Here is a 26,761-nt window from a genome sequence, read left to right on the forward strand (position 1 = left end):
ATTCCAATTTCATTAACTTTTTTGTTTTGTCTGATGAAACTTAAACCTTCACTTTTATTGAAGGAGTAACCTCATCTGTCAAATCAGGAAGACAATCTGACACTTCTTGTCCTTTAAAGCTCATTGCAAAAACTTCAGTGAATGTGAAAGTGAAAAGAAACAGGGAAAGATTAGACTTTAGAGTGTATGAGAGGTGAGGGGCAAATCTTGTTGTTTCAAAGAACTTTACTGTCTGTCAGCTATGAGATAACAGCTTTATTATATTTTGACATATCATTATTAGATAACAAGAAAATAACACAGGAAAAAAACCCAAATTCACATCCACCCAAACATGAAACCAACTGGATAATTAGCGCTTGTATTTAAAGACGGTCGAGGGAGCGAAATTGTGATAACTACGTTAAGTTGGTGCTTAATTGGCTAAATAGTTGAACGTGGCTTGGAGCAACCTGGTCCAGCAGAAGGTATTTCTGCCCCCGGTAAAGGGTTGGATCTGAAGAGTAGCCGCACTGGGGCTGATTGGTGGGGGCGGTCCCTGTCCGCCCGCCAGAGGCGGGCCCAGGGGAGCTGCCCTGTGCTGGGAGCTGCCCGCCGTCCCGGCAGTGGGGCAGTGCATGGGGCGGGAGGGCAGCCGAGCTTTTCCCCGGACGCGGGGGCGAGCGGCAGCGCCGGTGCATGCGGTGGGGCGGAGCGGGGGCAGCCCGGAGTGATGCGAAGTTGAGGGAGGACGGAGCGAGGGAGCCTCCTCTGCTCGCAGGGCAGCCCAGCCCCGCAGCAGGTGCAGCAGAGCCCGGGCGGAGGCACCGGCGGGCCCGGCGCTCTCGGCGCCGCAGCAGCGCCGCAGCCCGGGCCGGGCGGACCCGGCTGAAGGACAAGAGCCCCGAGCGGAGCTGCGCTCGTCGGCTCCTTACCAGAGGCAGCGACGCGGAGGAGCGGCCCTGAAGGGAGAGCGGTGAGGGGCCTTGGCGGTACCGAGGTGGCCCAGGGGTCCCGGCTGCGGCGCGGAGGGTCCGGGTGGGGAGGTGGAGAGGGAATGTCGTTCCACCTCACTGCTTGTCCTAGTCTACCTTCACCCTCTTCCCTTCCTGCAAGGGGAAGGGTGCCTGCGGTGGAGGGTCTGATGTAGCGGGAGGAGGGAAAGCCATTCAGGGGGATGGGGTGCGTGAGAGTAGAGGGGCTGAGAGAAAGAGCTATGGAAGGGGGATGAGGGCTGGAGGGCTGAGGGGAAGAGCCATGGAAGTCTGGGTGAGAAGTGGGGAGCTGAGGTGAAGAGCCGTGCCGTGGGGTGACAGCTGAGAGAAGGAGCCGCAGGGGAGCCGCGTCGATGCGGTGCCTCCGAGCGAGGGGACGGTGTGACCTGAGGAGGGAGCTGAGGGGCGAGGGGGAGCGCCATGTGCTGAGGGGCACCAGAAGGACGCGTCCCTTCCCGCCCTTTTCGTGAGGGGCGCTCGGGCGGGGAGACGAGAGGGGCCCGGGGGCGGCGCGCAGCTACCTGTGCGGCGCGGCAGGCGGGCACTCATCAGCCGGGCTCTGGCGTGGTCCTTGTCCGGCGCCGCAGCGGCGAGTGCGGGGAAGCCCAGCAGGTGCTGCCGCTGCTCCTTGGAGTTGGAGCGCCGTGATGGAAGAGGGAGCCGGGGGGGGCTGAGGGGGCGCCCGCCTGCCCGGGGGTCCCTCAGCGGCGGCTCCGTAGCCCTGAGGGGAGGCGCGCGCGAGGGGTTCGGCGCGCGCGGGGCGCTGAGGGCGGGAGTGGGGCCGCGGGGGTCGCGGGAAGGCGCCGCTTTTCGGACACCGAATTCTGGCCGGTCTCGGCGGGTCCCCGTTTACTATTTAGTGTCGCCGTGAGGGGCTGTCGCCGACAGCGGCTCCGCGGTGGTGTCAGCGCGGGTAGCACCGCGCAGAGCCCCCCCTCCCTCCCTTGTTGCGTTGCCACCCGGCTGCCGGCTTGGAGACGCGGTGTAAGGGAGGGCGGGGGGACCTGGGATGGCTCCCAGAGCGCCTGGGATGCAGTGCCCTCCCTGGATATTCCCTCAGTTTCCATCCCAGCCGCCTCTGAAGGAACAGCGTTGCGTAATTGCTGCTGCGCCTCCCGGTGGGGCTCAAAAAGGAGGAAAACGGTGAAGCGTGAACTTTTCGGGCGACACATCGCTGAAGTTGCGGTATTTAAGCGGGTATCGAGTGGCATCTTGTCTCTTATTCTCTAAATAACCTACTCGTTTGAGCCCTGGCTGTGGAACAACAGGGAATTTTTGGGAATTGCGCAGCCCGTTTTGCGTGCTCCTCAGCGTTCCCTGGGGATGGACAGCAAGGAGCAACTGTAGTAGTAGGCATCCTTGAAGGTCTTCTCCTCCAAAGCAAAAACCCTAAATAAGTGGTTTTTAATGTCTTTTTCATGTTATGACCAAATTACTTAGTTTTGGGAATATTTCACGTGATATTACTTATTTCTAGACTTTTATGCCAACGTTTTCTTGGTTAGTGTTTCCAGTCTGAAGCTGCCTGCTTTTCCAAGCAATTATCACACAAGGTCACTTAGGTTTTTAGCTGAGCTAGTTTTAAAGCACTGACACTACCTAGTGTGCAATTAACCTTTGCTTCACATTTCCTTGTTTTTGTTTGCTTGTTTCAGTCATTGATCCAGGCCGAACACTGGATACTGCAGTGGCTTTTCTTTTCCAAAAGACCAACCAGTTTGTGCTGGAGTCTTGTGCTCCGAGACAGCTTTCATGCTGTTGTGAAAATATTTCAGTTGAAGTACAGGGAAATGAGTATTTAGCACAAAATACTTGTGACTTTTTTTCCTTTTTTTTGTGCCTTTCCTGTTAACAGAAGCTCTTTATAGAACTTGAGAAAAGAAAATATTTGTTTGGTGAGGTGTCTGTTAAATATTGAGACTCAGAGGTGAGAATCATGTCAGTGTTTTATAAACAGTAGATTTTATTTTCTTAGGATGCTTCTAAACAGTTGGGTTGCTCTAAAGCAGGATTTGGGTGGAGAAACCCATGAGATTAACCAGGACTGGAGGAGAGGACATCTGAAAGGATCCTGCGTCCTTCTTCTGTGCAGGGTGATGTCACCTGAGCTCTGAGTCCTCTCCTTGCCCGTGTGAGTGATTTGCTGAGTAAGTGCTAATGGAACAGTGGGGTTTTGGGGGATGGAACTGGTGGCAATTGCAGCTGCTGTGCCTCGCTGGCATGGCTTTGTGTGTGGGGCCTTCCCTGCACCTGTTGAGACATGCACAGAGGACATGATTTGCTGGAATACTCTTCCTACTACTTGAAGAGTGTTCTGAGCTAATTTAAAGAGTAACAGTGTCTGTCCTGACTTGGTTATGTTCTAATTGATGCTCTTGACTATGAGATACATTAGTTTTGACTTCAACTGCGGAGCGTTTGTTGCCCTTGCCTACCTTTCCTGCTGTTTTCCACTTTGGGCTCTTTAAAGTGCTTTTTGTCCACATTGCTCTTTCTGAATGTTGCTCCCTTCAGAACAGAAGAATTTACCTTGGTTTGTTCCTTATTGGTCAAATCTCTTGTCTTTTACTCACCAGAGAAATCCCACTGCAGTATTAAAGCCTATTGGGTTGTTTGTAGTGAGATCAAATTCATGAGATGATTAGCAAATGAAATAACTTTTTTCCTCCAGCTCTAGACTTTCAACAAATATTTTTATTTCTGTTTGATTATTACAAAGTCATATTTGTGAAGGGAACAGAAGTGTGTTTGAGAAATGCTGACACATGAGAAGCATTTGACATTCACCTCCTTTGTTGGTATTTCTAGTCCTCAGAAAAATTTCAGCATGGATTGACTTCTTATTGTTGTTTCAGAAAGTATCTTTGGGCTGAAAACTGACTTTCTGGTACAGGTCCAAGTGTTTGTGAATAGGTATTGTAGAGGGTTCTTCTCCCTGTTTTCCAGGAAGTAAAATGCACTGGAAGCATTTAGTGGAATTCTCTGTCCTTCCTCTAGGACAGCTTTGCTGGGAGGAAATTTCCAAGACTTGTGACATAAGGTTTCTTGAACCTTTTGATGAATTATTTTTGATCTTTTATGACACTTGGATGTATGTCTGTTAAAATGTTCAGGGTGTGAGGTCCTGCTATTCTGTGTAAGAAATAAGCGTTTAAATGGTTAGTAGCCCGAACTGTGCCTATAAACTGGTTTGTCATGCCCATAACTTTATTTGTATAGGGAAACAAGCATAGCATTCTTCTTTGCTCTGTGCTGTTCTTTCCTCCTATGAATGGATGGTTCAGCTTCACAAAAAATAAGCAACTTAAGACTATTTTCCCTTCTTACTCAGTAACTAAAGAGAGAGTTAATGGGAAGTCTTGAGTCAGCTTCTGATTCTGAGCTGAAAGTGAGCCTTGATGCCCTGCAGAAACAGCATGCTTGAAAAAAAATGAAATATTAAAGTTGTGTCTTAGACTTAAAAGGCGGTAACAGTGGGAATGTAGAAGTTGGAGGACCTTTCAAGTTTCTTAATTCAAGACTATATTCTATTAGAGAAATTATTTTCACCACCAGTCTGGAAAAAGTTGTTTATTTGTTATAACTGAAGATGGAGTGCATAAGTGTAATCAAAACTTTCAAACATTGATTTTAGATGTCCAGGATTTAATCTAAACTGCATTTAGATTGAAATGCAGTTACATTTGTATTTGATTTGTTTTAGGTTTTTTTCTGCAGCCCCCATCTGATTTGAAAATTATTTGACTTAAGTCAGATGAATAAGGTGCTTTAGTGCCAGGAGTACCAATTCATGAAATAGATGTTTTTAAAAGTATGGAAAAAACTTTCAACAAAAAATAAATACTATCTTTAAAAAAAAAAAAAGACAAAAAAGCTAGCACAAAGCAAACAAAGCTAGCACTTCATGTACTAGCTGTTTCAGATTTGTGAGTGCTAGGGATTTTTAAAATGAGATAGTTGTTAAAGATCATAGCTGCTGTTTGCAAGGAACTAGATTTTTTTCTTTTTTATGTTTGCTTAGGAAGCCACTTGTGCCAATTGATCAAAATGCAAACATCTGCTCAGCAGTATTTCTTTTTAACAGCATGGTATCCTGAGGTGGACCTTGCAGCAGTATCCTTCTCTGGAGTGTTCTTGGTTGCTGCCCCTGGAGAGCTGGATCTGGCATGGTCCAGAGTCACCACAGCTCAGTTCAAACCTGTACATCAATGTGCTGTGAATGCCAGCAAAGCTTTACTGAAGGATTACACCCCTGATGAAGCCTTGCTGGTCCTCAGAAGAAAATTATTTCCGGAAACCGAGCTTTGAGGGGTGTGTGGTGATTTGTCCCTGGACACAAAACTGTATCACTTTAATCAAGCTTAAAATGTTTGTGTGAAGCTTTGTCCACACACATTTTGCTTCCCAGCAGCACAAAGTGGAAAATTCCATGTGTATTATTTCAGTAACATGTCTGGATAGGCCAGTCTAGTGCTTGGGGCATCCATGACTTGAGGGCTAAAAGGAAATGGGAGCTGTTGCTGTCAGTCTTGTGAGGACTTGTGTGGAAACTTGCCCAAGGATGGTTGATGGTTATCTGAGGTTGTTTTTTTTTTTTTTAAGTTGAGAATCTTGAAAAAGAGATCTGAATGTGTAAAATACAGGAGTGAAGCTGTCATATTTCTTTAACCACTCCTAATAAGTCATTAATTACTGTACTTTGTGACAGTTTGGTAATTATTTTGCTTGTTTACCAGTTAGCTTTATTTTCATGGAAGTACACTTGAGGATTGCAGTATTCCAAATCATTTTATTGCAGACTATACTTTTATTAGATAAGTCTTGCCTTAAACTGCTTACTAATGAAATAACTACAGATACAGATTATAAAGTTATTTCTGTTTTAAACCCCCGTCAGATATTTTTTGCTCTGTAGTGCTCATGTTGAGAAAGATTTAGTTGCTTTCCAGAAGTGGAGGAATACCTGGGAAGTGCTGTTTTGGTGGGTAGGAACAGACATGTGCATATGTAGAAGCACTTGGGGTGTACCTGGATGGGTTATTGTTCATTTGTTTTGGTTTTACACCGAGGTTATTCTGGGAATTGTGGTCTTGGAGATGGGAACCATCTTTGTCCTGACCCCTTGTAATCTTTGGATTTATTTTCTCTTTTCCCTAATGTTTGTGAATTAACAGATTGTACTTAAGTCTGAGACTATCTGGGAAAATGTACAAACCCTGTCTTTACATTTTGAATTATACTCTAGACTTTCCTTTCATGAATTATACTCTAGTCTTACTCAACTACTAGTGCTAGAAATTCGCAGGAAGATTATGTGTGTTTAAAAATTTTCATACAGCTACAAAAACATAAAAAGCCCCAACCCTTACTGGAGTGTGTTTTGTTCCTTCTAGAAGATTCCCAAGTTGGTTTCTGTCCCCTGTAGCTCTGGTAAGTGATGTGGTCTTGGTCTTAAAATCAGAATCTCAGGATTAAACTATGCAGGAAAGCTGTTACACTACACTTTTATCCTTACTCTAGGCCCAGATTCTACCAGGAGATAGTTGAAAGCAGGCACTCAAAATACAAATCTGAGAGCAACAGACAACAACTGAATTTGAACAAAACCGACCTGTAAATTTCGAAACAGAAGCTATTAATTAACAGACTGAATAAGCTAAATATTTTTGGCATGTGTGGTGTTGTTGCAATTATTTTAATGGAGCTGAATAAGAGCAAAGCGTGATGAAATGCAGTGTTTTTACTTTATTCCAGGTTGTATTTCCCACTGCTGAAACAAACCTGCGATAGTTTCCTTTGTGATTGTGTTTGTGTGGCTTGTTAAAATGTGCTTATTTGCTATAGGATGAAGTCAGAAAAGGAACAAAGAAATTCATTGAGTGCTTCTGGCTGTCATGTGATGGCGTGACCAGGGAGAGCTTGTACCAAGCTGAAGCCAGCTGGAGTGAAAAGCAAAGCATCCCCCCAATAATTATTGAAGTTAAGTGAAAATCCCAGTGAAATGGGTTTCAGTTTAAAACTAACGTTGTCTCAGGCCCTGGGGCTTGTTCGTGAGCCAAAATTCATGCTTGGGTGATGGTAGCACATAACTACAGGCACCAAGGAATTAGGCTCACAGCAAAGTGCACTGCAATTTCTTCCAGCCCCTTCTTCAGAGGGTCATTATAGCAAGGGTGATCCAGTCATTAATTCAAGTATTGAAAATCAGAGTGAGGTTTTTTCTTTTTTTCCTTTTTCCATCTCTTTAGCGCTTCATTCATCTGCTCTTTGAGCCTGTCTTTTGATGCTAGTGTGAGAGCAAAGACACCGTGGGCAGCTTTGACCCTTCAGTGGGGGCATCTTTGTCTCCATCAGCTCCTGTGGCACTTATGCCTTGTCCTCTCTGCAGGTAGAAAGTTTCCTTTTATGTTCAGCACTTAGTCCTGTGGTGAGTTATTCTGTTCCTGGGCTCTTCGGGGCACAGTGGTCACACAGTAGGAACAGGGATGGTAAAAAATGTCTTTACCAACACTGGTGTCCCCTGGAAATGTGGAATAACCTGTTGGCTCCTCTCTGTTGATCCCTCCAGCCCTAATATCACAGGAATATTTCTGGTTCTTTCTAGTGCAAAACAGCTACAGCAGGTGGAGGAACTTAGGGTTTCAGGTCTGGGTACTTGGAGGGAAGATCTCCAAGGAGCTGAGGAGACTTTGTCAAGGGACTTGGGTGTTGTTGCCAAAACACAGTGTCGTGAGTGAGTTCCCAGTAGCTGCGAAGGAAGAGGTGTCATTTGTCAGGGAAGGTTCTCCTGTTGTGTTGATGAAGCAGACAAATCTCTCCACCAGGAGTGTGTGTCTCACAAACAGATGGCTCTGGGCTGTGTGCAGGAAGCAGGTGTCTTTCCAAGGTACCAGGGCTGGGATAACCATGGGCAGCATGGAGCAGAGCTGTGTCACGGAGATCGCCAATGCGGAGAAATCTGAGCTGCTGGCACACCCAGTCAGGCTGCCCTGGTGGAAGGCTTGCTGGTTTCGGAGCAGTAAGTGAGTGCTTGGCTTTGCTAATCCTCACTTTGCGAAGTGTTACAAATTATAGGGATCTTGAAATGCCCTGTTTGAGATGCCCGGTGCAAAACAGGGCAAAAAGGACTGGCTGTTCTTGCTCTATTTGCTTTTATTTGGGTTATTAAAATGACTCAAGAATGTGTTTTGATTTGTTTTGATTACCCTACCTGGTAGGTCTACAGAGGTTAATGTTTCACAGGTTTTAAAATCTTGATGAAACTCAATTCCATGCACTTAGTTGGGCTGAACTTGGAAAATGGATGCTCGTACAATACTGACCTTTTGTAAAGTTTATAATTTTTGCTGTGCATTGTTTGCTCAGTTTTAGTGCGTGGAGTGTTAAGGAATGTAGGTCATGTGGAGTGGAAGGTGCCTTGGCCGTGTTGGAACTTAGTTCACCTAATGAAAATATTTAATTAAACTTGAATCCTTTACTCTCAGGTAAATGAGATTTTGACTGATACAGTCACTACTGCAGCATTATGACTCCAAAGCATGCAGGTTATAAGGGTCTTGATTAAAAGATCAAATTATTGCTCTTAATAGATTTGGAAATCCTGAGTAGATTTAGAACAGAACCATTATAAGGAGAGTATTTGTAAGTATTTAATCTTTTTAGACACGATCAGTCTTTTCAGAAGTTTGGGGCAGTTTTCCATAACCATGAAGAACCACAGAGCACTTCTTTCCAAAAGCCAGTGGTCAAGTGTTACCAGGAGTGTTATACTTTGGTCACTTGCTATAAAGTTATTTCAGTAGGACAGAATGCCTTACATAGGAGTTCTGTTCCCATGTGACTTCTGAAAGATCCATCTACTGGCATGCTTTTTGAAAATATGTTATGTATAAATTGTAGAACCTTTATTTTGAAGAAGTGCCTCTTCTGCCATGCTACCTGTGAAGTGGGGCTTTCTAAAATCCTTTTTCTGCCGTGGTTGAGTACAAAAGCTTAGGTAAAACCCTTCAATGTTTGATAAAACCTGTTGCACATACACTAAGTGGTTACTAAAAGTGGTTTCATAAATTGTATATCCTTTTGACTCCCTCTTAATAGCTCCTTTGCTGTTTGCATAGCTGACACAATAAGTCTGACAGAGGATTGTCTGTGGATGAGATGTTCTTGTACTCGTTGAAGTGCTTCAGCCATTGGAATAGGAGCTGTTGTTTGCGAGACTCTACAAAGCAAATGCAAAAACCTGCTCTTGTTGATACACGTGTCTTACTAATTTCTTAATTTATTCATTTAGTTGAAAAAAGGAGCCTGTGGTTGGAAGCCAAATCACACCACTCATCTAAAACATGGCAGCACAGAATAGCAATCACAGTATACACTGTGCCTCAGCAATTAGTAACAGGATGTGTGATAGAGAAAACCTAAGGACATAAACCCAAAGGCTGTACAATGCCTTATGACAGAGTCTCTTCCCAGATGATTTCCTGATTTGTTGCTCCCAGGCTCTGCACATTTCTGCATTTCTGGTGCTTTTTTGCTGCTTTTCAGCACGCAGGTCACTTAGTACCAAGTGCTTCCTAATATTAACCTGCAGTTTGCTTCCTCAAGTCAGCTTGTGCAATGCTGACTGTAATGTTGTAATGGTCCTAAAGGATTAGGGTATTTTGGATTGCCTGTGGAATATGTACAGCACAGCAAACAGTATTATGGGCTAAGAACATGTTTAACATTTCCCAGCCTAAAGGAATGGTTAGGAGGCAAGTTTTTGCTTGAAGATCATGGTCTTCCTTACTGTTGTCTGTTATGCCACTAATTAAACTCTTCCTGTCTCAATGATAAAATTATATTCTGAGACATGCTGTCAGACATAATTTGGTTAATGTATTTCCTCACATAGGTACCATTTCTGGGTGCTCAGGAAAAAAATGCTGATGTGGTGTGCTGTTAAATCTTAAAGTGTTTGGGGGAAATGTGAAAAATCAGACATGTTGAGGGATGTGTAAAAGGGAAGAGTTTCTCTTTTCTCTGGTCACTCCTTTGGTTTGGAATCAATGCACTTCATGCATATTTGTGTGTATTTGTATTTTGTCTTTATTATCACCTTCATGTATTTGGCTAGCACCCCTAAGATTTGGGTTGAGTACATGCATTTTTAGCATAGAATCATCCTGTACTCAGGACTAGTGAAACCTTCTCTTTGTCTTGAAGTATTTTATTTGTCTTTCAGCATTATACTTAACTGCAAGTGCCTTCTGTTAGTCATTCCTGCCTATCTGGGGCTTGATAAAAAGCTTTGCTTACAGGGCCTTTGGTCAGGCAGCCTGGGTTGTAGGGCTTGGCTCTGTGTTTGTATAAGTGAGGTGTTCACAAGCCTCTGGAGGACAGCTATCATGTTTTACCTGTAAAACTGTTTTTAACAGCAGCTAAAGCAAATAGAACTGCACACGAAGTACACTCATGTCAATGGAGTTTGGAGTGGGCAGGGCTGGAGTGGCACTCAATTGGGTAATGTCGGGCAACAATCTAGGATCAGTCATCATTTCTTTCCCTGTTTTAATGCTTCCTTTCTATTGAGAGCAGTAGTAAACTATAATCAGCAGCTCCTTATGGTTGTTTTGTTTTTTTTTTTTTCCCAGAGGCAGTTTGTAGTGCTCTCTGTGACCAGTTCTTCTGCAGCTTCCCTCAGCATTTCTCTTGCTATGCTTTCAACCACGTGTCTCCTACTACAGCTACAGTACAACTGATTTTGAGAGGAATGAGCACCCTGTTTGTGTTTGTCTGTGGTGAAGGCTGCAGTTGGGCATGGTGGGGTGGGATTGGCTCCTGAGGTGACACTGCCCTGCTCATGATTCCAGTTTTTTTGACCTCAGGTGGGATAACTAAGGCCAAATATGCCTCACTGGGAGAAAACCACCCTGGCATGGGTGGTTGCTGTATTTAACTGAAAACTGGTCAAGGTCCCTCTACCTGTGTGAAAAGGGCATCAGATCTGCAGCTTTTAATGCAAGTTAGTTGCTGATTAAATCACCTTTCTTTTGGAAAAAAGGTTAAATGAAAAAATGGTGTTTCTGCCTTTTTGTTCCAATTGGCTCAGACAGTAATGTCAAGTTTTAGGGAGTTTACAGCTCCAAGAGCAGAGTTTGTGTTCTTCCTTCTAAAATAAGGAGTTTTGTGTAATGAGGTGTAGTAAAGGGAGGGGGACAATACTGAGAGCAAGATGAGGGAATAAATCTGTGTGTTAGCACCACAACAGTGGCAATTGCTGGTTTGCTGAATTACATGAAAATCTCACATTTCCCCGCTTTAAAAAATAATAATATTCCTGGGATGCACACATTAGCTTTCCATTTGGGCATAGTCATTTCATTGCTCATGAGCTCCCAGATTTGGGCTTGCAGAGGTGGCAGCCTGTTCCTTTAACCTGTGTTGTCTCTGTGGAATGGTAATGAGTAATTTGAGCTCTTTGGGTAAGGTGAGTGATCAGCAGCTCAGAGATTGCTCCTTTGCTGTCAGCGAGCACTGCGGTTTGGGATGAAGGGCACCTTTCCCAGCAGAGGTCCTGCTCAAACTGCCCAGGTAAACTCAGCAAACCTTAACAGATCTAAAAAAAGGCTGAACGGAAGGGAGGAACTCAAAAAAGCAGATTGAATCGCTGAACTGAAGCTCTGTCAAACTTCCTTTGCTGCTTTTGAAGTCAGGAGTGTTCCTGGTTAGTGAATAAAAAGGACTCTTAATGTCCTTACGTATAAGAGCTGTTTAATCTTTTGAGTTGTGATAAATGTGGGAGCAGTTTGCATTCAGGCTGTGCTGGATAGAGGTGAGTGAGAGGCTCTTCTGCTTCTGGATCTCTCTACCATGGAGGAAAATGTGGATAATGATATTGCTGGCTTGCAAATAGCTATTTCTGAGTTTCAGAAAGAGCAGGTAGGCAGCCAGGAGTGTAAAACAGGAGAAAGCCCTCAAACATGCCAAAAAGTTCTATTAGCAGATTATTAAGAATTGGCAGCAAATCTAAGTGTAATCTTGGGTATGTGTTCTAGGACTGTAATTGACTGTTACACCAATTATTACTTGGAATTCATCTAAAATAATTTAAAATTGATGTTTATATAAATGACATTAAGTCTTAATGTTTAAATTAGTATTCTACAAGTCAGCTAGCACTACACTTATTTCAGTCATTCACTTCATTTCCACATTGCCCAGCCTTCATGTATCAGAACTTTGTGAAGAAGGGGAGGGAAGATCCTCCCTCCTATTTTTTAGTTCTGAAAGTCATTATTTTCTGTGTAGTCACACTTCTTGTTGTAGGTTCTGCTTGGTTCTTCTGGGTGAATGGAAGAATACTTCCTTAAAAAAAAAACCCAGTTGTGATTTAGAAGTGTTTTGGTCAGCTGAAAACTGCTCCAACAGTCTGACTGTCCAGGAGTGTGCTTGTTTTTCTGTAACCCTTTAAAACTCACGCTTCCTCTTTCACTTGAAAACCCCCACATAGAGGTCATTAAACTTACTCCAACAGCTGCTCATAAAGTTAAAGGCATACCAAGAAGTTAAACATTAACTTTTTCTTGTTATGCTCCAATAGGAGAACCCTTTACAATGAGTAGTTGGTTTCACTACTAAAATGCCACTCTGCATCTGGCCTTTCTCCATATCTTTGCTTTTGGGCCTTTTTGAAAGGAATGTCTTCAATTCAGTGATGATTTTATGGGTGTTGTTTGGTTGGGCGTTATGTTTTGGGGTTTTTAAGTGTTAGCAAATTTGGATTTTCCTTTTCACCCCTGTGATAAAAGGATGTTGCATGCCAGCTCAGATGCCAAAACAGACACCTTTAATGGAGGCAAATCCTAAGAAGAAGGACTTAAGATAGAGGTACAAAATGGTTTTATATTGTCAACCATCTTAGAGAAATTCATCATTCTGTGTCTCTGGGCTTTTCTTTCCCCTTTTCTATCAGGACATCTGATAGTTGCTTTCATGCTTCTGGTGTGCAGAAACAGAAGGCAGTTGTTTTGGACGTTGATCCTGTTTATTTCTTTTGGCCAGTGGTTTGTTCTGGGAGTTGACAACTGGATTGTGGCTGGGAGTTAGTAGGAAGAATCCCTGAGCTCTGGCTGTTACTAGCCGGCTTCAGCTGAGCACCACCTTGGCCTTGTCCTGACACTTGTAAAGACTTCTGTGCCTGGGCACTGCCTGCTGCTTGGGGAGATGAGCTGAAGCAGAAATTCCCACTGGAATAGGCAAGTGTCCCAGGGGAATACCTGCTGTGCTGGGGGAGCTCACTGCTGAGGGCCCTTGGAGTGGGGGCGTGTCTGGGAGAGAGCCTGGAGCTGAGCTTGGGTGATTGTGTGTTGATTCCCTGCTGATGGCACCAGGCGCCCACCCATTCCCCAGTCCCAGTCTGCCAAATGGGAATTAGGCTGGTGATTAATTGGCTTACAGAATGCTGTTACCTATTGCCCTTGTTCCTGCAGAATTCAAACCTGAGCTCCCTGCTTCTGTCTGGCCAGGGTATGAAATGATGAGGCTGCAGGTTCCTGCCAGAAGTTCAATAGAAGGTCAATGCCATTTTCCCCAGTAAAAATGTCACTTAATCGGCATTGCTCTAATAGCATCATGTGTTTTATATTGCTATGGCTTGGCAGGTCCTGTACATATATTTTCCAGCTCCTGTGGAAGGTGCTTATGTTGAAAAGGGGAGTTGCATAATAGGTTTTTGAGAAGTGGTGATTGTTTTATTAGTTCTGAAGATATCACAAGGTAGAGACTACCAGGGAAGTGTGTTGTGTCATCTCTTGACAGTGATACACTGCAAGAGGATAAAAAATAATGTTTGGTAAATGGTTTTAGTTATATTGCCAGGTTTTCATGTTAGTATTTATAATACCTTCACAAGGAGTTGAATGTGCCGTGTGGTTCCTGTTTAAAACTTGGCTGCCAGGTAAATGTGGGGACAGGAAGCAGTGGGGAAACACTGTCAACATCCTAGGGGAAGGATGGCTGTAGTTCCATTGGCCTTTGGTGACACGTGTCACCCCAGCCATGGAAACTATGCCTTAGGGCTAAGGATTGTCTCTTCTGTGCTGTGCTCTAGGCCTTGGATCAGGAGATGGAAGTGGAGTTGGCCTGTGGCATCATGTTGGATCCTCAGGAGCCCTCAGGCTCCTGGAACCTTTGATTTCTGCTGCTGATAAAACATAACTGAGTTTGCCAGTCCTGCGCCTCCATTCATGGTTTTGTAATATCGCTCTTGTTGACAGGAGCAGTAACTCAATACCGTGGGAACGCTTCTAGCATGGGGACATGGAATCAATATTGGGGTTTTTCTGAGTTTGATTAATCATTTTTCTTGGATGTTTCATTGGTGAACCATGTTTACTTCCTTTTCCTAACACCTTTCTTAGCTAAGGAGCATGACCCTCCAGCAGGGTTCTGTTCAGGACATGGGCCAGGGCAGTGATTCTCCATCTGTGACTGGCCCTTTGAGACCACACCTTGAGTGCTGTGTCCAGTTCTGGGCCTCTTGCCTCATGAACCATGTGCAGGTGCTGGAGCACATCCTGACAAGGGCAGTGAAGCTGGTGAAGGATCTGGACAATAATTCTTGTGAGAAGTAATTGAGGGAGCTGGGGGAAAAAGGAGCTCAGGTGAGATCTATCTGCTGCCTACAGCTACCTGAAAGGGACATCCTTCAGAAAACTCACTACAGAGTAATATAACTCAAAAAACCCTTAAAATTTTTACGTAATAAGCGTATAGGAATATAGTAATTTATGAATAGCTATATGAAATGCTCTATTTGTTAGCTGGTAACCCATGTAACATTAACTAAGAGAAAGTCCTGAGCAATATCAGGAGGGAGGAGGGTTGTAGGAAGGTTATATGGCTATACCATAAGGAGATAAGGACTGAGTAGCAGTGTTATCTGTTGTTTTTATTTAGAAAGGACACTGCAACAGACTCGGGCTTCCACCTGGATTGGTTTGGCACGAGGCAAGAGCAGATTGTTTAGTTTGGCTTGTACTCATTTCTCTGTCCTAGGAGGGTGATGGTGACTGAGGATTTTCTGACATGTCCTTGTTGTGCTTCTGAGGCACTTTGCTTTCCTCTGCTGCGTACAGCATTTTAAATCACCCAGCCATGTGTGAAAAGTATTTTCCCTTTCCCCAGTAGTGTGCTGCTGTCAGGAACAGTGCTCTCAGGATGGCAGTGGGGTTTTTCAGCTGGTGTTCAAGTGGGTATTTAAATGCTGATTGAAGTAGGTTGAGAATCAAGTGCTTCAGTGGAAGTTGCCGCGTTCACGTGTGCAGTACTAACTCCTGTTATTACACTTGTTCTTGTAAGCAGAATGTCATTTTTGGAGGCTCAGAGTTGGTTCTTACTCAAAGTGGTAGCATCTTCCTGCCTGATTTTTTGCTTTCCACTCCTATGTATCTGATCATCATTGATACTAAAGGAAAACATGGCAGGAATTTGCATGTCCTTTTAGGAGGAAAAAAGTCCTCTACATTCTCTGACCTGTTAGCTTATGTGAAAACAAAACCCTAGATAATGTTATGCTAAAATCAGAGTAAAGTCGCAGCTTGAAGGAGGACATCTTGAAGCCTGTGGGTAACTATCAGAGAAGGACTTGTAACCATGCAAACTGAAGGGTGGTGTGCTTAAGCAGCAAAGTGCAGTCCTGTTGTCTGTGATGTAATGCTCTTATTTCTCCTTGCAGCTATGAAGCCGTACGCTCCAGCCTTCATTCTCCTGTGGAGTGCTGTTGGGATAGTGAGGGCTGCCAAAATCGTTGTTGTGCCGCCAATTATGTTTGAAAGCCATCTTTATATTTTCAAGACTCTGGCCTCAGCCTTGCATGACCAAGGTCACCAGACAGTGTTTCTCCTCTCTGAGGGCAGAGAGATTCCTCCATCTAATCACTACAGACTGCAGCGCTACCCAGGGATCTTTAACAGCAGCACCTCAGATGATTTCCTCCAGTCCAAGATGAGGAGTATCTTCTCGGGGAGGCTGACCGCCCTCGAACTCTTTGATATCCTGGATCACTACTCCAAGAACTGCGACATGATCGTCGGCAACCGCAACCTCATGCGTGCCCTCAAACAGGAGAACTTTGACCTGCTCTTGGTAGATCCCAATGAGATGTGTGGATTTGTTATAGCCCATCTTTTGGGGGTTAAGTACGCCGTGTTTTCCACAGGCCTCTGGTATCCAGCAGAAGTGGGCGCTCCGGCTCCCCTGTCCTATGTTCCAGAATTTAACTCGCTGCTCACAGATCACATGAACCTATTCGAGAGGATTAAAAATACTGTTGTTTATCTTATTTCAAGATTTGGAGTCAGTTTTTTGGTTCTGCCAAAATATGAAAGGATAATGCAGAAACACAAGGTTCTTCCAGAGCGGTCCATGTATGACTTGGTCCATGGATCCAGCCTGTGGATGCTTTGTACTGATGTAGCACTGGAGTTTCCGAGACCTACGCTACCCAACGTTGTTTATGTGGGAGGAATCCTAACGAAGCCGGCCAGCCCTCTGCCAGAAGTAAGGTTTGCTGAGTTTTACAGTAATTCCTGTGCTTTCTGCTTGACCTCATGTCAGTGATTTTTCAGGTGGGACCTGTTCTTGCTGCTTGGTGAAATATTCTGGGGAAGTCACTTCATGTGGTGATGAGGGGAACTGTTGGTTGCAAATTCAACAAAATGAATAATTTTTGGATGCAGGAAGTATTTTGCTTTTGAGTGAGGTGTTTAATGCTGCACTAGAGGTGAGAAACAGTGCACTCTGCCTTGGAAATCACATCAGTACCTTTTAACCAGACATGGTTTAAAATGAACCTGAGGGAGAATGTTTGAATACCGTTTTTTGCTTAAAGAAGCCTGCTGATAGTTTATGCTAGGTAACTTCATGGTATGGGTGTTTTTATGGTATTTGTTTTTGTACCTCCCTTAGGTTTGATAATGACTCTAAGACTAGGAATACATGAGCCTGGAAAGACTGTACCGAGTGAGAAATGGAGCTAAGAGTTGGCCAAAATAGCACTAAGGCTGCACTCAGATGTGAATTTTTACTGTGCACGTGCACAACATCAGGCTCAGAACTTCAGACTGAAACAGTGATAGTGACTGGACTGGCTCCAGAAATCCTGGCTGCACAGATTAATTATTAAATTTGATTAGTTCAGTGATCTGTGATATGTTATACCTAAGAATGCCTCTGTTGAGCAATACAGTGGTGAGTGACAGGCAGAACAATCTCACAGAAAACAATGTAATTTACGCTTTGGTTTATGTGTACATAAACAAATAGATCTTGAATTGGAGGGGATTTTTAATGGATGCTTTCGGCTGGATGATACAAAGGACTGGGTAGACCTGCAGTGTTCAACAATTTGCTTCTTAAAATGGCTGTTTCAGCCTTTGGTTATTGTATGAAAGGTGCTATTGTCTGTTCTCCAGAGTGTCATCAGAGATGACCATAGCAGTGCTGCTTCTAAGTGGCTGTTTACACATGTGCTGCAGTGTGTTTGTGTTAAGGAAGGGTCAGGTATCCTGAGAAGGCAGACTGAAGGTACCCTTGTGCTGTCTAAAAGTTCATCCCTATTTTCCCTCCAGGAAAACTTTGCTGGCTGGATTGAGTTTTTCCTTTGTTTTCCAGACTGATATTTCTTTTCCTGTAAGAGAAAAAGGGTATTTGCATAATCGATTTGGGCAATGAGGTTAACACTGTCTGTTTTGTCTTTTGATGTTCAGTATCCTTTTCAAGGATAGTGACCTTGAAAAAGACCTGTAGTGTCTGTTTCAAGTAAATGGTGGGAAATATTTGTTACAGAGGGGGAAAGAAACTGCCTATAATTATTAGTGAGCTGAGACATTATTTACTTTTTCAATTTTATCAGGCAATTCTCTCTTAGTGTTTGAAGCATGAGTTTTCATTGAAAGCAAGAGAGGGACAAAGTGAGCATATTCCTTTTTTATCCTGTCATTTGTCCATGCCGAAACTGTTACACATCCCCCTGTGGTGTGTATTGTAGGTAAATTACTGGGCAATCAGTTTGTGTTTGCTGAGCAATTGGATGCAATTCCCAAGTGTCCCTCTGTCCTGGCAGATGAGAGCTGCGAGTGCAGGTAGCGCGTGTGCTGCGGCTGCTCTCTGCTCTTGCTGCATCTCCGAGGCAGCAGCCTTGGCTAATTTATTTTCTGCAGCTTCTAGTTTGGTGCATTAAGGTGAGCCAGAGGCAGAGTTCATGTTTCTATGCTGGGCTGGAACTGGTGATGCTTCAGCAGCTCTCTCAAGTCATTTTCTTGTCCATGGATGATGATGAGAAAAGGGGAGCTTGTAGCAGGACACAGCAGCTAAAATGTGCCCACTAAAGCTGTTATTAAAAGTCTTTCAGGTGTCTTGAATTCACCAAAACGGCATGTAAGTAGCCTTTGTCTGCTAGAGAAGTATTGGGGAAAAAATCAGGGGTCTTCTTTCAAGACCAAAATACCTGCTCAGACTACCTGGGCACCTCAGTAGTGGCGCCCCCTGTATTGTCAATAGTTTTTTCCTTTTTTTCCTCCCTCACCAAAAATAACCAAGTAGTTGTTTAATCATAATGGAATGCCTATTTTAACGTTAGTTAAAACTTCTAGCTTTCTGCTCATAACCAGCATCTTTAAAATAAGAGGCAGGAACTAACAAGCAGTCAATGAGGAGATAAAGGTCAAGATCTTTTAAGGTGTTACATGGCAGCCATTCTTTCATTCCAGGGGATGGGGTAGCTCTGTTTTGTGGCTGCTCAGATTCTGCACATGTTCCCTGAGCTTCTTGAAAGAAAAGTTGGAAAAACACAGATTTAAAGGTAGCATGTAGCAGTGGGCACTCAATATTCATGTTGTGTAACAGTGTGAGGGGAAACAAACCTGATCCAACTTTGCTGGTCATCTGTGTTAATACTGTATTTTTTACATGTATGTGTGTGTATATGTAAAAATACATAACCTGACCCAGCTTTGCTGTCCCATCTGCATTAATATTTCGATCCTGGGGCACATCGTCCCTGCTGCTTCTACAGTTAGCGTGTGTCAAGTACGATTTCTAGTTGCGGCTGAGCTCTGTAGCAATTACGCTGCAGCCTCCGGCTGTGGCACACAAACTGCGAGCGTGCCTTTGGGTTGCAGCTTGCCCGGATGCCTCGGGAAGGCTCCCATCTTGCTCGCTTCTCTCCCTCCCGGGCAATGAGTGCCCCGGTGTCGGGCTGCGCTTGGCGCAGTGTCCCTCGGCAAGTCGCAGTGCTCGGCGTGCCAAGGAGGGGGGAGCCAGCGGCGAGAGCAGCGGCTCCTTTGGAGGTCACCGCTCTGCCCGGCTCCCTGCGGCGCCTTGGGCTCCCTCCTTGGCAGTGCAGGGGCAGCCCTACCCGGGCAGGCAGTGGCTGAAGTGCCTGAGCATGGCACATCGCCCCTTGGGATCCCTGCTGCGGGGGGATGAAGTGAGCACACCCTGTCACTCGGCTCTGCCGTGCTGGAAGGGCTGATGGTGGCTTTGCCAAGCTCTGCATAGGCGATTGTGGTTGTGTTCTGTGAGAGCCAGTGTGACATTTTCACTGGTTAAACTGGGTTTGGATGGTGCTTCTGGCTTGAAGTGTGCTGTGCTGCTCAGTAAAAGATGAGGAGATGGTTAAGGTGACTTATCCCACATGCTTGTGAAATTTTATTTTGCTTATGGGTGGTGGGTGCAGAGTCCAGGATTTGTGTACATATCTCATCAAACCATATGCTGAATTATTTAGAGGACAGTGTGAACAGAACTAGCCTCAAAGGATGAAAAGCTAGAAAGAGACTGGCTATCAAGTTCTTAAGGTCCTCAGTGCCTTAAACTATTGAGGGTATGGTGTTCCCTGGCAGCATTTTGCAGATAACTGTCATTGGCCATTAGGAAAATCACAGGGTCCTCTGCCTCTTTCTCACTACACTTCTCCAGAGGGACCTGAATGAAGCTGGCTTTTTAAAGGGACACTCTTTTGGGAAGCCTCTTCTCTGGCATTTCTGCCTTGTGACCAGGTTGGTGCATACCAGGCATTAATCAGCCTGATAAGTCCCTGAATCAGGGCAGGAAGCTGAGGGGTGCTCCAAGCAGCTGCCTTGGGAAGTACTCAGTCCATGAGGAAACTGAATTTATGCTGCAGAGGAGGGTGCTCTCATTTTGGAGTAATAACTTGTCCTTACAGTTGCAGCTGTCAACAGATAATTACAGGAACTTCCTCACTCCTCCATGGACATCTCTTATCTGAGCTCGTTATTATACAGATCAAAGTCTATGCAGCAAATTGGTGCCTTTGAAATATCTTCACTAAAAAGTATTTTGGTATTTTTTGGTTTGTTTTCTTGGTTTTTTTCCCTCTCTGAGCCTTGCTGACACTTGTATGTTTACTCGGTGTGTTAGCTGATACTGATATGTATCTTGAACAAGGGGTGGGAGAATCAAGAGATGTTTTATTCCTTAAACGTGGCTTTTCTCCTTCATTCGGATTCAAGGACACATCTATAAGCCCTTGCAGACTGTAGCAGTGGATTGTTGTGCATGGCATAGTACCATCACTTTAGTATTATTTTTAAAGTCCAGGAAATGGTTCTTACAGACCTGTTTGGACAGTAAGTTCCTGATGATGTAAAGCATTTCCAGAGCTGTTTGGAAATGCCTGTGGTTGTCAGCTGGGGAGGCAAAAAGTCTTTTAAGGATGGTGGAGATGATGCAGCACTGTGTGAATTCTGTACTGAACTGTATGATCATGTCTTTTAGCTCTGAAATTTGTTTTAGATAAAGCTTCTTCCCCCCAGAACTTGATGTTTTGATCCACAAGAAAGAGTTGTACCCACTGTCCTAAAACTGTAGTGTCCAGTCTCAGCTGCTCCAGCAGAACTGGGTTGGTGAACCATGTCTGGTCTCCTGTACTGCTGCGTTTTAAATTTGGGAAGAAATGTTGACTCAGTATCTGTTTAGTGCAAGACACTGGGAAAAGGACACAAGGCTGATTTTGGAGCTTGGTAGTGTCTCCAGTTAAATTTGTGAGGAAGGCAGGTTCTCCAGGTGCATGTGCCAGGCATAAAGCTGGCATCCCATGAGCTGACCAAACCTGCAGTGAGCCTGTGCTGTCCATCAAAAAGTGAGTTTACTTGGTTCATGGATTACAGTCCAGGCTGGTTATTTGTTGAGTTCAAGCAGTTGTTTGTATTGGGAATGGAAAATAGAAGTTGCAGACCTTAGATGTTGGATAGGTCAGATGATGAAAGCTGAAAGCTAAAACCAAGAGAAGTGACTTTGTTTTTTTTTCATTCATACAAAAAAAAAGCCCCTAGCAACCCAACACTTTATTAAGCTACTACTGTAAATAGGCTTTGTGGTTTTAAATATTCTAGTTTATCATGTTCATATTGGAACACACAAACTAACAAGATTTATTCAGTTTGGGAACGTGCAGTGGTTTAAGTGAGTGTCTCTTGGAAAATTTTGAGGAATGACCTCCGTTGAGGACAAATAACAAGCCAGTGTTTTTCCCATATTTCTCCCATTTATAACATAAAACAGAAGATAGGAATTTATTTTAAAGGGTGTTCTTTTTTCCTGGGGTATTGGTAATATCCTTGAGTTTGGGTACCATATTGCTATGATTTGGGAAGTTGGGATGTGCTCAAAGCTTGACATTTACAAGTAGCAAACCTAATTATTAATATTATTGACTCAAAAAAAAATCATTAATCAAGACAGCTTTTCAGATGTCCTAGTTGCTTAAAGGTGAAGTGGATAATTTGTTTATGGCTAATACCTTGTTTTGGGGGATGAGGTGTCCCCAGCTTTGTGAGGAGACATCTTCCTGAGCCTTCCCAAGGGGAATTCTGCAGGCAGCGTGTTCCGCTGCTTACCCTGACAAGGGGAGTCTGGTTGGAAGGTGTGGGTTTTACACAGGCTCAGAAGCCAGCTGACCGTAGCATTTTCAAAGAAATTGTGGTGACTGATGGCTTTTTTATATAAATATAATAGAAATATATATGGGTATTGTGTACATATATATATGTATGCATATTTATATATATATGCACTTTACATGTATTTATAAAGCTGTTAAAGAGAAGGGAGGCGGTAAACCCCAGGAAGAACGAAAACCTGTTTTATCTGAAGAGGAAAATGAGTAAGAAATTGCAGTTGTTAGATTAAAGGATTTATAGCTCCAGTTTAGAGTTCTTATGTCCTACCATCCACAGAGCACAGGTGTCATACTAGAACAATGACAGACAAAATTTCTCAGTTAAATGAGATTATCATGTGGATTTATGGGTGGGGGTGTATGTCAGTAGCTGTAGTCCAGAGGTCTGTATTTATAATTTAGCTTCTTGTCAATTTTCTTTTTAACTGTATTTTCACCAATTTCATTTAACTTTGTTCTGTAGGCAGAATAAGTAAAAAAGTCTCCATACTTGGTACTGTTTTTTTCTTAATGCCTGTAGAGTTTTTTCCTCTGTATGGAGCAGCTCAGAGGGTTGGTAAGACCTTGGTTTGCATTTCCATTTGATAATCAAGTTTTCCATTCCTGCTTAGGAAGGTGGTTTTGGGGGTGTTTTTAACAGAATGCTGCCTGTGGGGTAATGCCAGCAAGGTTTTCAATTGGAACCCTGGGTGTGAGGATCCCTTTGCAGTGATTTTAATAACCTCTCCTGAAGGGCAAGCTCCTTGTTTTCCACTCCTCCCATTCATTTGAAAAGCAAGGTTGCTTTCCCAGGGTGCTTGCCAGAGCTCTGGTGAGTAATGGATTTTTGCACCAGGGAAGTCCTTGCGCGACACTTTCCTGGTTGACCTCTAGCTTTGGGTAGAGCCTGTTCCCAGAGCTTCACTGGATATGCCTGCAGCTCTGGAGGGGGCTCAGGTGAAGCAGTCAAGGCTTGAGGGACTGCATTTCCTCACTCTGGTTTGGAGTGAGAATTACATTCCTCTTTAAAGTTAAATGGACTTAAACTTGCTGTCCCTCTTGGATGCTAAATGGGAAAAGGCAGTTAAGGTCTGGGATCAAAAAATACAACATTCTAGGCACTGGAAAGCTTTGTAGGATTTTAAAGACTTTTTTTTTAAACTTAATTTTATACCTCATATGTTGTGGAGAAGGCAGATACACAGTGGTGTATATATAAAACCAGCAAATAATTAGTTGAAAAATATGGCAGGAAAATGTCTGTTTTTCAGCAGGGCTCAATCTGTGTCTAATACTGGAAATGCTAACAGCAATTTCAGATTAGTATGTGGTGACTGTACTTAGCAATGTTTGGGTTTCTGTTAGGAAACAGTTCAGATTTTAAGAGTTTGTTTCCCAACAGGTAGCAAAAAACCAGATTAAGTCTTTCTTCTTAGCTGGCAAGAAAGCAGGGATTTAGTCTAATGCCACAGTCTGGGTACGCTTCTTCAATGGGCACAAGGTATTGTTTTTGGAGTTAGCTCACTCTGTGCCAGTATGAATTACAAAATATGGAAAAATGGTGTGAATATTAACTACATGCACTTGTTGTATAAGGTAGAGTTCATTAATAAAGCCTAGGGGAGAGAAGAATTAACTTGTCATTAATGGAGAGGGACATTGGGGCTCGGGAGGGTCCCATCCTCATTGGGAACTGCGTGTCTGCCCTTAATTGAACTAAGAACTTAATTAAGATGGGTGATACGGAAAGGAGCAAGTCCTGATAAAATGAGAGAATGGCTTTTGCCTAGTGGCCCCTAGTTTTTACAAGGCAGGAGTTCAAGCAGTGGAAAATCACCTTGGGAGTCTGAGCGAGGCACTGGGCGATGCGGAGCCAGCAGAAGCAGCTGGATGTGCGGAGTCAGGGAGGCTGACTCCATCCTCTGCCTCGTGCCCTCTGTGTGCACTGGCCTCTTCTGTGTCCTTTGCTGCTCCAAGCAAATAAAAACTCCCATTTTTGGTTCTAGACTGACTTAAAATTCATGGCAAGTAAATACGAACAGCTTACTTTGCCTGGAGTGATAGTTTCTCTGAGTTTCCTGTGGAATTATGGGGTTTTATAACTTTCAGGTTATACGATACTATTTTGTTTGTTTTGTGATAGTAAAGGTTGTATAAGTGCACCTGTATGACCTTAGACCACCTGTTCTGATACATTGTGTTAGTAAAATCTGAAATAAAAATGTATTAATACAGGATTGAACTATGTCACATGAGAGAAATACTATTCAGAGGACAGCAGAAAAGTTTAGGCACTCAAAAAAAAATCTTTATACCTTTCTGTTAATTTATCAGTGAGTATCTCTTTTCTAAAGATGGCTTAATGTGGCTTCTTAATTTAAAATAGATCTGGTTTTGTCTGCTCTTAGCAGCATTTTGTAGAAGTTGCATAGGATGCCTGTGGTCTGCCTTGGGGAAAGGGTGGTTTGCAACCATATCCGAAGAACAGGCGTTTGTGCTATTGCACATTTGAATGGAGCAGCTGAACAGGGGGAAGCTTCAGATATTACGCCCAGTTATGTTTGTATTTGTGCACTTTGTTTATTTGAAACAAAGCTCAGTATTAGGCACCACTGGTTACTGCCAGCTGGGCCCTCGCTCCCTGCTCACAGCTGTGTGTTCAGCACTGGGGCCTGCAGAGAATGGCTAATTAGACAACCAGGCAGAACAAAGCCCACACAGTGGGGCTGGCACAATAGCATTCCTGTCTCACACTGGTCAAAAGATGGATTTTATGTCTTTATTCCTCCCCCCTCACTCCTATAGTACAGCATGGATCAATAAGTGCTTCTTGTCCCTATTCAAGCACAGAGTCCTGTACTATTTCTCCCAAAGGACATGGATTTGCACAGAACTTGCATGGAAACAAGCAGAGACCTGGCAGGGCTGAGCACAGTGTTTTGAGTAGAGGCCCTTTGAGTTTTTTATGCTTTAGTATGCAGTTTTTATTTCTTTTTAAAATAACTTTGGAGAAAATTTTAATTAATATAGGTATTGGGTGATATTTGCATTATTTATTATTTTTTTAAACTGTTTAAGTGAAAATTTGAATTGGTTATAATATGTGTATTAGGTGGTCCTTTATTATGAGTGTGTATAGAGCTGTAACTGCATGAAAAGCAAAATTGAGCTGGAAAACTTAGTTTACAGTTCAATTCAGAATGTGAATGTGCTGTATTAGGCTTCCCAGGCCTACACTTTGAATGGACATGATGTACACAAGCTCTGGGAGTGTCTGTTCTGATTGTTCATTATACATTTCTATTGGCAGTTTTGTGTCAAGTTCATCCAGGTTTGGGGGTTATAATTCCTTCAGGTTTGATTGCTGGTTTGGAAGGGAAGAGCCTGATCCCTGTTTCTAAGTCACTGCTGGGTTTGTCAAGTTGGCAGTGTAGCCTCAGCGAGGCAATGTTGTCTCTTGGCTGTGCTAGGACTTAGAAGGAAAAAACCCTTGCCTCAACCCTTGTAATTTTCAGTTTTAAGAAAACCTGAAAATTACTTATATTTCTGTGTGCGGGAGAGGGTTAGGTGTTCTCTTCCAGCCACTGAAAGGAAGAGCCATTTAAAGAAGTGCATGTCCTGATGATTTATATCTTAAGTTTGCATTAACTTCTCACTTCTGTGCTCAGTTGAAGTTTGAATCAGAGTTTGAGGAAGGCTCAAAGCAGCTCATCATGCAACAAACTCCCTCCCCCGACTTTTTTCTCCAAAATGGTCATTTCCTTTCCTTGTGTTAAAAGAAAACCATCTTGAGTTTATTGGAAACCTGGAAATCCTTTAAAGTGGGCAGGAGGCGGGTGTGCTGCAAGGCAGGAGCTGTGAAGTGCTGCCCAACTAGGGAATGCTGATTTTAATGAGGGTGGCTCTAATGACTCATCCTGACTCAGTGCCTTTTCATACAGAGAGTAATTAGATCGCCGGGCAGAATGTGCTGGAGGTCAAAAGTGTAAGTGGATTTAAGACGAAGAAAGGGGTGAATTCATGGGGATGAACTTGGGTGTCTCTGAGGGCTTTTTTTGTGGGTTCATCGAGGCTGCTGTGGGGGATGTTAGGGCTAATATGGCCCTGGAGAGTGGAAAAGGTAGGAAGGTGACTGAGGGCTGCTGAAATTGTAGGCAGAAAAAACTGTTCTGTGGCCTCAGTGTGTGCTTTTTCCAGTGCTCAGGTTCTGTGAGCCTTGCTCCCAGCTTCTCTTTGGTGATCATTAGGAGTGTACATGGAAGAATGAAGTGACATTGACAGCCACAGTCACAGTGCTGCTGAAGTATTCAATCCCTTTCAGAGATGTGCCAAGAGCACAGCCTGCTCTTTATCTGCTGTGGGTATCTCAGCTACACCTCGTATGCTGCACAAAGAACAGGCAAAATACAAGAAAATACTGAGGCTTTGTGCCATGGCCTGGCTGATTGTACCAGGACACTCAGATGTGTCTTAAAACCAAAGGCCTGGCAATGCCACTCGCTTGGATTCAGTTTCACTTGCTCCTCTGTGTAGAAATTCCATGCTAAAAAGCTATCACAGAGATAATTACAGTAAGTTTAAGGACCTGGGAATAATGGAATAATAATCATCCAGATCACAGACTTGGGGAGCTCTAAGAGGATGCAGTGTAAGTTCCCTCTTTTCCATAGCCTATTTTTTACCCAGCTCCCTACATTTGTAGTGATCCCCTTGAATCAGGGCTGTGTTATGCTAGGAATGATACAGATGTTTGCAGGAAAAACCTTCATCCCGACAAGTCTGTAGCTGATGTTCTGCAGCAATGATGTCCAGCACCCCTCTGGGGAAGCAGATTGGGAAGGGGCTG

At 43.8% G+C, this 26,761-nt stretch overlaps 1 protein-coding gene across 4 annotated transcripts in view; it reads left to right on the top strand.

The window, feature by feature from the left end:
• Positions 1-677: 677 nt before the first annotated feature.
• UGT8 (UDP glycosyltransferase 8) overlaps positions 678-26,761 on the top strand; it is a 34,908-nt gene continuing 8,824 nt past the window's right edge. Inside the window, exons 1-3 of one of the 4 annotated variants that reach the window (XM_066549420.1) lie at positions 2,067-2,171; positions 2,950-3,105; positions 15,691-16,514. In XM_066549420.1, the coding sequence (XP_066405517.1) occupies positions 15,693-16,514 (822 nt within the window). In that variant the 5' untranslated portion in view covers positions 2,067-2,171; positions 2,950-3,105; positions 15,691-15,692. Of the gene's footprint in view, positions 956-2,046; positions 2,172-2,949; positions 3,106-15,690; positions 16,515-26,761 lie in introns of those variants that run through there. The other 3 variants (XM_066549419.1, XM_066549421.1, XM_066549422.1) reach the window with 3 other exon arrangements.

The sequence above is a fragment of the Molothrus aeneus genome, chromosome 4 (genome assembly GCF_037042795.1).
Source record: "Molothrus aeneus isolate 106 chromosome 4, BPBGC_Maene_1.0, whole genome shotgun sequence".
Lineage (NCBI taxonomy): Eukaryota > Metazoa > Chordata > Aves > Passeriformes > Icteridae > Molothrus > Molothrus aeneus.